At 42.0% G+C, this 12,156-nt stretch overlaps 1 protein-coding gene across 3 annotated transcripts in view; it reads left to right on the top strand.

Moving 5' to 3' along the window:
• Positions 1 to 12,156, top strand: part of CERK (ceramide kinase) — a 62,720-nt gene that overhangs the window by 34,930 nt on the left and 15,634 nt on the right. For all 3 annotated transcript variants that reach the window (XM_078394392.1, XM_020796995.3, XM_020796994.3), the window contains 3 exons: positions 2,956 to 3,101; positions 7,363 to 7,437; positions 9,836 to 9,988. In XM_078394392.1, coding sequence (XP_078250518.1) covers positions 2,956 to 3,101; positions 7,363 to 7,437; positions 9,836 to 9,988 — 374 coding nt within the window. The remainder of the gene's footprint in view (positions 1 to 2,955; positions 3,102 to 7,362; positions 7,438 to 9,835; positions 9,989 to 12,156) is intronic.

Here is a 12,156-nt window from a genome sequence, read left to right as displayed (position 1 = left end):
CAACACCTTGCCGAAATAAGGGAGGTTCGCCACTGGTCGGTAGTTAACCACCAGCTTTGGGTCCAGGTTAGGCTTTTTAAGAAGTGGCCGAATTACCACCTCTTTCAAGGCGGTAGAGACCACTCCTTCTCTCAAACAGGCATTCACTGCCTCCTGGACCCAGGTGCGAATCCCCCTCGCAGATCTTCCAATTAGCCAAGATAAGCAAGGATCAAGCAGAGTGGTGGTAGAGTGGATAGATCCAAGCACTTTGTCCACATCATCAGGTCCCATCAATTGAAACTCATCCATTAATACGTGACCTAAGCACAGCACACTTGACACTTCCTCTGATTCTGCACTAATGGTGGAGTCCAACCCACTGCGAATTTGAGTGATTTCCCCCTCAAAATGAATAGCAAACTCATCACAGCAAGCAGATGAGTGGTCCAGCACCTCCACCATATTTCCTGGTTGAAGAAGATCCCGGACCACCCGAAACAGCTCTGCTGGATGACATTCTGAGAAAGCAATACAGATGGTGAAACATTGCAGTTTTGCCAGCCATATTGCCATGAAATAAGTCCAATAATGGGCTCTAAGTCGTGTTCGATCAGACTACCAGCAGGATTTCCTCCACCTGCACTCCAGCCGTCTCCCCTCTCGCTTCATTGCCCGCTGTTCAGATTTATACCAAGGACCTGTCTGGGCTCTGCGTACAGGCGAGGGTGCTTCGGCGTAATTGTGTCAACTGCCTGGGTCATCTCCCTATTCCATAGGGTGACCTGAGCTTCGACAGGAGCACCGACCGTATCTGATGGATAATCCTCCAGAGCATTCAGGAAACCATCCAGATCCATTAGTCTCCGATGGCAGATCATCTTAATAGATCCCCCACCCTTGCAGAGGAGAGAAGAAGCTAATAGACTAAACTTGACCAGGAAGTGGTCTGGCCATGATAATGGCGTCACAACCAGCCCTGCCACATCCCACCATCTTCCGTTGAGAAAACCAGGTCCAAAGTATGGCCCTTCTCATGTGTCGGGCTGGTGACACATTGAGACAGCCCCACGGTTGTCATGGTGGTCATGAAGTCCTGAGCCACCCCAATCAAGATAGCCTCGGCATGGATGTTGAGGTCCCCCAGCACCAAACAATATAGATATCATTCGAAAGATACTTTGTACCTGCTTAGTGTCAGAACGGTTTCATATGTCCTAGCAGGCTGGTGGCAATCACAGATACTCCACAGAAGCAACACAAACATAACAGGCACATTATTGTATGGAGCAGCCTTCTCATGTGAGAAGCCTGAATGCTAGCATGGCCTATGCCTTGGAATCACTAGTTATGATGCTGAGAATTTTCCAGTCATAAAAACATCCATGAAGTGAACATTTTCCAAAATGATTTTTTGTGAAGCCATATGATACCAGTACATTTCTCAGTGGACCTCTGCATACAACCAACTGTAGCACACAAAATAACATTCTGGAGGGATAACTTTGCATGCCACTTTAATCATAGCGGCTGCTGTCATTGCTGCATAGGCTTGTCTTGTGTGCCTCCTAAAAATTACCTAGGCCCAGTGAAAGCTGCTTTTGTGCAAGCTGATTCCATACAGCTAGTGTAAACCTTTAAGGACTAACTGACATGAGCAGGAACTCCAAAACCCAGAAGGCTGTGCCCTTTTCTTGCACACTAAAGCAGGAGAAAATATGCTGTCACCACACACACTAAAAGGAGTGCTGGTAGATGAGAGAGGGGTTAAGGTTGGGTTAAGGTTGGGTTTAGTATCAAATCCCCAGTGAATAGCCAGGCTTTAATATGAAGACAAGAATATATTTTATAAAAAATGACAAGGAGGCAATAAAAAAATTTAAAAGGCAAAATTTATGGCAACAGTGATTTATAAAAAGCAATCCAATAAAACCAATCCAATAAAACAATAAAGCAATAAAGTTAACCTAACTCTCTAATATTTACTTAACAGCACTGAAGACAACACAGCTTCTGAGGATAAGCAAAGGTCACTTCTGTGCAGCAAAACAAAACTGCAATGGAGCAAAGCACAATTAAGCTTCTTAAGCTCCCTTTATACTCAGAAAGTTTCCTTTTAGATAGTTCTTCAACGTGTCAGATCCCCTTCGCAAAACCTGCTGCTCTTTCCAGCCACCCCCGAAATCAGTTGAATCACTTCTCCCTAATTATGATGGTATCAGGACTAGAAAGGCAAAACAGACCTTCAGACTTACTGCTCACATGATAAGAAAGCAGGTGCTGTGATCTTTGGCAGCTGAAGAATACTTCAAGAGAAATAACACTTTCAGTCCTATCCCTGTCTCATTCAAGATGGATCCTGTTTCCCTAGTTTCTTTAGAGCTGCCAGAATAACCTGGGAGGGGGTTATAATAGACAATGATGTTGGACTATGGCAGTATTCTGCCCCACACTCCCTAAAGGGCACAAGGGGACCTTTGAGCAAAAGAAATAAAGAAAAATCCTAACACTTCGGGTAGACATGGGTACTGAAAACATGATGCCTGGGACTTATAAGCCATATTCTGCTTGTTTCTGATTTGGAGTGCAAACTATCCAGAGCTTGAAAAGTACCCAGAGCTAGCGGAGATATCTGGAAATTTTTTTATCCCATTCCCAAAATAAATTAGCCCAGGCACTAGCTATCTGGACATCTGCCTTATTGTCATGATTTTGTGATGCTTCTTGCACAGGGACCGATGAAGTGATGGAAAATGTTTTAAGCATGGCAGCAAGAAGATGTCAGTTCTTCCCAGCTTTATTCTCTGAATTTTTATTTTGAGTTACAGGCCTTTGCATTAAGCTAATCTAAAGAACTTGGTAGAGGAATGTAAAGCAAAGACTTAATAAAATTAATAGTGTCTTCTACATTAGAGCTTTTGACACATTCATTTATTTACTGTCAGTGCAAATTTTAATTTGTGCATTTTCTGGCAGCGTCATTTGTGTTGGTGGGGACGGAATGTTCAGCGAAGTGATGCATGGCCTGATCGGAAGAACCCAGAAGGATTATGGCATAGACCAAAATAATCCCAAAGCACCATTAGTCCAATGCAATATCAGGATTGGCATAATCCCTGCAGGTAAGAATTACAACACAATTAACTTTCATGCATGCTTCAGAAAAGCAATACTATTTAAATAGGTCAAATTCTATTTATATAGGAACCATGACCGATGTGAAGAGCTGCTAGCCTACAACCAGAGTGTTGATGTCAGTTGACTAGTGTCCCTGATGTCTACTTGTTAATATATGCAACTATGTAGGCACTGATGTCTAAGGCAAGTCTGGTTCTCTAAATGTCTGTGAACTGGAGCTCCCTTTGCCTTTCACCACATAGAGATGATAAACATTTCAGATCAAAAACATCCATCTCTGTGTTTATCCAAATCAATGAATTGCTCTATCAGTAGTTTCAGAGGAATCCATGCAGGTCAGAGGCTGGAGCTGGTGAAAATGATTCTGTTTTCCCTTCCTCAACATTTGTTGTATAGACCTGAATGTGGGAACAAGCCTACTATTGTTACACAATAGGATTCCATTGGGCATGCCCCAAAGAGCATGTTTCTGTTCAGATTTTGTTGACCTTCACTTTCTATGAGCTCCAGCCAGCCTGGCCAATGGTGAGGCATGTTGGGAGTAGTGATTCGTGAATTGATAGAGGGTCCAGTGTCTTCCAGCCCTGAAGTATGTGAGGTAGTTGAATTTTTGAACATTCCCAAAGACCAGGCCTTTTGTATTCCAAAATGGGATTATTGAGGATGGAGAGAGGAAACCAGCACCATCCTGCATGGTTGTTCCCTTAGAGTTACAGGAATTTAAGGCTAGTAGGACAGAGAAAAAAGTTATCCTTCATTTACCATGTGTTGGAATAGTGGACTCATAGAACTGAGCTTTATTTTAATTTTTAAAAGTTCTGTTTTGTCTTTTTGTAAATCAGAAAATTGGCACATTGTCTTCCATGGTTCATTAATACCCCTGATGTGCCTTCAACGGCATGGTCCATTCTCACAACAACAAACCCTAGCCATCACATTTATAAATAAAAGCAACGTTTGCTTGTAGGTAGGGATGTTCAGCTTTTGAGCATGTCATCTTCACTTTCCAGAGACAAAAGCTAAGCAAGAATGTTTCTGAAAGAGAACTTTCCATCTTGGTAGATGTTGCTACAATTACTTTTGTATTATTTGCCACTCTTTTACTAACAAAATACAAACCCTAGGCTGATTTATTGCTTATGCAGTGATCCTTTTAAACTGGGAAATGCCTGTAAGGGGCCAGCCTAAACATTATCTATTTTGTCTCAAGTCCTGTGCTTGATTACCAAAGAATCCTCACTGAGCAGACATAGATAGGCTCCTGTTGTTTTGAATGAGGATCAGAGCCTGTCCTTCAAAAGGTTCCCAGTGTAACATACTCTCCTCTCAAAAAAATGACAAGAAAATCAAGACAATATAGCACCACAGTATAAGAACAGTCTAAAAGTAGTCAGCAGGAAAAAAATACAAACCAGCCATTTACAGAGGAATTAAACCTCTTATTACAGACTGCTGAACCTAAGAGAACGTTAGCCCTTTCTCAACCTGATATGTCATTTGACTCTCACTCTGCCTTGGTTCTGTTTTTCCAATTCCACCATAGCTAGGTACAGTATAGGAAAGTATATCTTCCAGGGAGCCATAACCCCTGAATATTTAATTGCAGGAAAGACACTACAGTAGATGGAAATCCCATAAAATTATTTTGTGTTGTGAATGCAGCTGTATAGATGAGTCCTTTCCTGCAGAAACACACTGGGAAGCTGCAGACACTCAGATATGCAGAAAAATGCATTTATGGGCAATGGTTTGGAAATCTGGATCACTTCTCCGTATCCCATAGCTGGTGTGTGCTAGAAACAGTATTCAGAAAGGGATGGCTGCTTAGATTCTCACTATGAATTTTATTATATTGGATGGGAATGAATGTCCAAATGAGCTATCAATTCAATTAAATCAGGGCTTTTTGGTTGGCTGTCAGGCTGTCATTGACTCTCGTTGTCCCATCTACAGCAGGAACATCCACTTGACTCCACCTTGATGTTAATTAACTTGCAGAGGATTTGCTGGAGTGTTGTGTAAAGAATGACCCAAGTGATTCAGCCTCTTATTTTCATTTAACTCACCATCTCTCTCCCGTCTGCCCAGGAAATCAGAATGATGCTTAGATACACACTAAGTCTAATTCTTTTGTTCCATTCTTGACAAATAGCACCAGCTTGACAAAAGGATTTTTGCAGACCTGTGATGTTGAATCAATCTCCCTCTACCTCTCTCTAGAAACATTGCCTTGACCTCCCTGCCTGGGTTATCAAGCAGACTGGGGGAAAGCAAACACTACTGCTTTTGCCTGTCACACTGCATAAAATGGTTAGCGAGTGAGAAGTGTGTTTCCTATTTGTTGTATTGAAAAGGTGGGAGAAAGCCAAATCTGTCTCTGCCAAGTCAATTCCTTGCCCTATACAATTTCACCGTTACTTTGACACTTGAGAGACATAGGTGTATGAGTCTGCTGCAGCAAAAACAACATGAGAATCTTGCGGCACCTTACAGATGAACACATTTGCTGTGTTATGAACTTTCATGGACTTAGTCAACTTCATCACTTAGACCACATGACCAGTAGTCAAACCAGACCCCATCTTGTTTTTATAATACATCGGAGCTAGGGAGGTTGTACTGTTCAGGAAAGGTGCCAGCTCTACCCTACCCCGATTTTTAAAAACCTCTTGAGAAGGACTGCTAAATGGGCAGCCTGGGTAGGTGGGACTGGTCCTAAAAATATTTCACAAGATGGTCCAAACTGCGATTCAGATGGTTAACCACAAGATATTCACACACAAAACCAAGGGTTATTTATTATAGGTCTATGAACTCCTGAAAACAACACTCCTAAATGCTATGTAGGGATATTCCAGGAATAAATAAGATTATGTGATAGAGACTTTGATGAAATCATAGAATAAGGGGCCTGTAAGGCCATCAAGTCCAATCCCCTACTCAATGCAGTAATCCAAAGTATATCTGACAGATGCTTGTCTATTTTTTCCTTGAATGCCTCCAGTGTTGGAGAGCTCACCACCTCCTGAGGTAATTGGTTCCCTTGTTGTACTGCTCTAATAGTTAGAAAGTTTTACCTGATATTCAACCAAAAGCTGGCTTCCTGTAACTTCAGCCCATTATTACGTGTTTTGTACCCTGGAATGACCGAGAACAGAACCTTCTCTTCCTCTGTATGACTGTTTTTCAAGTAAAGGATGAACACTCTCATACTTTTATTTTAATTTTATTAAAAGTGAAATTTCATAACAAAATCTAGGATGCATTAAGTCTCATTATCTTATAAATGTCTGGAAAACCATTGTAAATAATTTAGAATTACAGGACTGAGATGAAATGTAGCCACTATTGAGATAAACTTAGCAAAGTTACTAGATGAAAAAAAAAAAAAAAGGATTGCCTAAGCCATAGTAATACTTATTCAGGCTTTAAAGAGAAAAGGTAAAAAAACATTTTTATGTTTTCCTCTTTGATCACCTGAAGCAATTCTTTGTTACTATGAGTAACCAAACAGGTAGTTGCATACAAAGTTAGAATAGAAGGGTTCCATTTCCCAGCCTCTGGTTAATTCACAAAAATCAAACAATGCTGCTCTGCAAATTGAGAGCACAAGCTAACAAATTGTACCAGCCAAGGGATATTCAGAGGTCATTCTTCTAAACCAGAAATGAACAGCCTCAGACAACTTTGAGAAGCTTTATATCCGCCATCATTTCAGGCCTCTGGCCAGAATGATCTCCCAAGCCTCTGGTAGCTCACTGGGGAGGAAGGAAATAGATAAAGTGCAGTGGCAGAAAGAGACATTCAGTCTCTGGCCCTTCCCAGTCCTGGCTTTGACCCTGTCTACCACCAACATCAGCCCTCAACATTGGTCTCCAACTGGGAATGCAGCCATAACCAGAAGAAAAGTATCCCACTCCTGTTCCACTTGACTTGGCCATGTTAGAGCAGACTCAAAGGAAGTGAAATGGATAAAAGCAAAACAGAAGCAAGTGTTGCTACCCAAATAGTATACCATGGTTGCTGTGAACATTGTAACTCTTTTCAGATATAATAGGCCTTGAGCTTTCAGGCCCTGAACCAAGGCTTTGAATAATAGTACCTTTCTTAGGGTTGTCATAGGTCAAAAGTGACTTGATGGCACATAACAAAAAAAGAATAAGAAAAGAGGTTTAAAGTAGATTTTAAATGATTAACTTCCTGTATTGTTGTCAAATGATGGAGAAAAACTTATTCCTTTTCCAGGTTCAACAGACTGCATATGCTATGCAACAGTTGGTATCAATGATCCAGTAACATCAGCATTACATATCATTGTCGGTAGGTATCCAGCTCTGAATTTGTCATCTTGCTATTGGGTTCATTAACACTCAGATTTTCAAGAAGTGTATTTAATGGAATTTTTATCCAGGAGGTATAGATGGCTGTGGTTTACTGCAACTTATACCAGAGTGGCTGACCTTAAAAGGCTCAATACTATATTCATGCCAACTGAACTGTAAGGCATTATGCAATCTGGTGGGATGGTGGCCGTATTGGATTTAACGAAATCCCTGTTGCCCAGGTGGAATTTGAGAGGTGCTATTGACGTGACAAATGTGCCAGAGGGATATTCCACGTTGCCCAGGTGGAATTTTAGTGGTACACCATATCCTACAGGCTGGAATTGCTGTTTGGGGCAAATGTGGCAGCACTCATCTAATCTCTAACACTACTTTTATTGAACACAGGGAGAGGGAGATATATAAAGCATGCCTCGAGTGCTCAAGTAGATAGTTCAGTCACAAGTTAGATGGTGTTGGTTCCTTTCTAATAAACTCCACACACACCTGAACCCTATTAGACATCAGCTGTCACGGGTATTCTATATCCCTTGAACTGACCACCACACATCTTTTAATTATGTTTTATCTCAGCCTCACATAAGGAGCAAAAAATTTTACTGCTGTAGATTTGATGGGGGGGGAGGGGAGATTTAAAAGGTTTAAAACATCAACAATTGCTGGATCCATTAGTTTACTGTGGAACATAAGATATGTTATAAGACAGTGTAGGGCTTGGAAAAGTTACTTTTCTGAAATACAACTTCCAGGGCTTCCAGCAGCATTTGTTGTTGTTGTTGTTGTTGTTTAGTTGTTTAGTTGTGTCCAACTCTTCGTGACCCCATGGACCAGAGCACGCCAGACCCTTCTGTCTTCCACTGCCTCCCGGAGTTGGATCAAATTCATGTTGGTCATTTCGGTGACACTGTCCAACCGTCTCGTCCTCTGTCATTCCCTTCTCCTCTTGCCTTCACACTTTCCCAACATCAGGGTCTTTTCCAGGGAGTCTTCTCTTCTCATGAGATGGACAAAGTATTGGAGCCTCAGCTTCAGGATCTGTCCTTCCAGTGAGCACTCAGGGTTGATTTCTTTCAAAATAGATAGGTTTGTTCTCTTTGCAGTCCAGGGGACTCTCAAGAGTCTCCTCCAGCACCACAATTCAAAAGTGTCAATTCTTCGACGGTCAGCCTTCTTTGTGGTCCAGCTCTCATTTCCATACATCGCTACTGGAAAAACCAGCAGCATTACTACTACAGTATGTTGACTGGGGGATCCTAGGAGTCATCATCCAGAACAGTAACTTTTCAAACCTTCACACAGGACTCAGTCATAGTACACACTACCACCAGTGTAAGAACCCCACAAAAGGAAGACTTTAATTAAGGTGTCAGGGTGTGAGATACTGTACTTTATCTCTCTGACCCCATGCTGTATACAGTTAGCCCTCCGGAGGAGAAACTTGGTTGATGGAAAACTGTGAAGAAAAATCATTTTGCTCAAAGACTGCTTTCAGACCATACTTTATGGTAAATTTGAACACATTACTTATGCCCCTTTCCCTACCATCCAAATAAGGAGCTCATGAAGGAATTCCAGATACCTTCTTTTGTTTGATGAGCTCCAAAATTGTGCCTGTGGGGAACATAAGGCAGTATTTATCTCTCTGTGTAGGGAATGGTCCATTAGGATTGAAATGTACCATTAGGACTGAAGATTCTGGGCAGTCTGGTATCCTTTCACATGTTCAGTGTGGGGCGATTCAAGGGTGGGTGATGGAGGGAGTTGTCATGTTTGTAAAGTCATCAGTTACTTCCATATGTGAGATGCCTGTCATTATCTCTGCTTGGTAGGCACTGGTATTGTTTCCAGGAATGCTGTGGTCATGTCTCCCATTTGTATGTTTTCTGTTGGTGTTCTTTCCTGTCGTCTCCTGGACTGAGTCCATATAGGGCATAATCAGAGCCTGGAAGTCTTAATCTTTGGACTACAGCTTCTAGAATTCTCTGTCCAGCATGGCCGCTGATCATATAGGCTGGAAGTTTCTAGATGTTGTGGCTTCAAAAGTAAGTTTTGCCCGCTCTGGATCTGAAAACTGTTAGCCTGATATAGCAGCAGAGGCCACCTCCACCCCAACCCAGGAATAAATTATAGGATAAGTCATTCAGTCAATCACAGACCATACTGAAAGACATCTAGCTTCTTTTTGAAACTAACACCTACATCAGGGATGTTATACTCTAATAGGTCAGTATAGAAAGATTTAAAAACTTTCCCCTTGTCTTTACAAGCAGCAAAGAGAGGGTTTGCTGTATAGGACTTTGTTTCGCAAATGAATGCTGAATTTGTAGGCAAAATAATGCAGCCTTCCTGTCATCTGACATGTCTCTTGTCAACAGGAGATACTCAACCTCTGGATGTCTCTTCAGTACATCGCAATAATATATTTCTAAAGTACTGTGTATCGCTATTGGGGTATGGTTTTTATGGAGATGTATTAAAAGACAGTGAAGCGAAACGCTGGATGGGCCCAGTCAGATATGACTACTCAGGTAAACTTCTTTAAGGTTTATTCCATCCATTCTTTTGTGTAATCCTAGTATTCCCCAAGATAACATTCCCTGATAACTTGGGCACATCTGGAAGATCCCTAGTTGGAGATGGCTAGTATAAACCTGTTGCAAACCAAGTGCTTAAAAATGTTTATTGATATTCTAATTCTTCTACTTGGCCTCTGTGAAGCCACACATCTGGGTTTAACTGCACTTGCGCTGGATCCTCAGAATATTCTAAAGCTTGAAAAAGAAACATTAGTACTGTAGTACGTTGTCCTTACCATGCATGCTCCACCCGCCCAAATCTCAGTTCCTTTCTGCTGCCATCGCAATTGGAACCTTCTTGCTAGAGCTCATATCTTACTGATTCTAACAGATTGTCTCCCTCATGTATGACCAGAATACCTTACTTCGTTTATCTTGTATGTTGCTCTTGATTGTATTTGGACTGTTTTGGATTTCCTCCCCTTCTTTTGGACTGATTCCCCCCCCCCCCCATGACTGGATTTGTTTATCAGCTTCTTTCGCTTAACATTATGGAGTTCTTGTTATTACTTCATGATTTTCGGATTGACTTAGACTGGCTTATACAATTCTCTTGCAGTGAGTACTTACCGATTTATTCCAGCCGTGGGACTGGCCTTTTATGGCCTCCGCGGGTCTGTTCAAGTGTTGCGTGTCCTGTGCTGCCAAGATCCCCTTCATCGACGGGCACGATCACTGTTTATTTTGCCTAGGGGAGGGTCACCAGCCCCGTTCCTGCCCACATTGTAAAAACCTTTCCAAGCCTGCGCTAAAATCTCGTGAACAGAGGCTTAAAGCTTACCTCGGGAGCAAGTCTCTTTCTCCCGCCAAATTGGAAATGGAATCAGGTGCTGCTCAACAGTCCGCCCCTCGTCCTGATCCTTCGGCGGCAGCAGCGGCCACGGCCTTGATAGCGAAAGTCCTACAATGTCATCTAAGAAGGGGTCTGGATCAGTTTCAGAAAAGTCATCGACTCTGACCTCGACAAAGCATTCATCTGCAGTCAGCCTGAAAAGTAAGAACAAACAAGAAAGTAAAGACCTCTTCTAAGGATCGGCATCGTGATTTACCACCAATCTCAGAGTCACTACCTTCACCTATTTTGGAGGAATCCTCCAGGGATGTGCATGATACCAAGTCTGTCTCAGACATCGGGACTCCCGCTCATCCACTATCTGCACAGACTCTTCGCTCGCTACTGAGCTGCTCCCGAGTCCAAGCTGTTTGCAGGCTGAGATCACTTCCAGCCAGGCTTCTGCCCATTCTAGTCCTGTTAACATTGGGCGGGCGATTATCATACGGCGTTTGGACTCAGAGGATTGTAGAGGGCACACGTCTCCTAGAAAGAAGACTGCTAAAAGGAGACAGTGTTCACATCGGGAAGTGGTTGTGATCTTGAGAGGCTCCCGGCATCGAGCATCTCCTGATGAACCCGTTTATGTTGAAGTCCAGTGCAAGGCTGGTTGACGTCGATATCGAGATGACTTCGACACAGAGAAATATTATGAGGTTGACAGTCAGGACAAACAGAGAATTAAATATACTGTATATATATATAGTTCTTCTTCATCCCATTGCCATCTCCACCTCGACATTGACCAGACTATGACACCAAAGGCCCGACACTGAAGTTTTTAGACACCAATCCCAGTATAGAAAATCTCTAGCACCCTCGACATCGACATCAAAGAAAATCCATTCTTCTGTCAATGCTCCTATTCCGTCTCTCGCACCAACGGGTAAACATCAAAAGGTTGTATTCTCAAACAATCAGGTCCTTTTTATTTTATTTTTTTAAAAATTCTACTACTACACAGAAAAAATAAACAGAAAACACAATAAAATACAATTACATATCACACAGTGCCACCTTCACCTTCAGGACCAGCATTAAACTTCATTCAATCCATTTTCCCTCCAAAAATGCATAGTTTCTTCCTTCGGTGTATACCCCTTCCCTCTCCGAAATACATATTCCAAAAATACATTCCATGTTTTCTTAAAATCATTATTTTTTGCTTGGCCTCTTCTTATTTTCATATCATATGTCAGTTTGTTAGTAATTGCCATGTCCCATAATTCTCTATACCATTCCTCTAGGCTAAATTGATTATCATTTCTCCAGTTTCTTGCAAATATCA

This window comes from Pogona vitticeps, chromosome 5 (assembly GCF_051106095.1).
Source record: "Pogona vitticeps strain Pit_001003342236 chromosome 5, PviZW2.1, whole genome shotgun sequence".
Taxonomy (NCBI): domain Eukaryota; kingdom Metazoa; phylum Chordata; class Lepidosauria; order Squamata; family Agamidae; genus Pogona; species Pogona vitticeps.
Note: the sequence above shows the minus strand (reverse complement) of the source record. Positions and strands in the feature narration are given on the sequence as shown.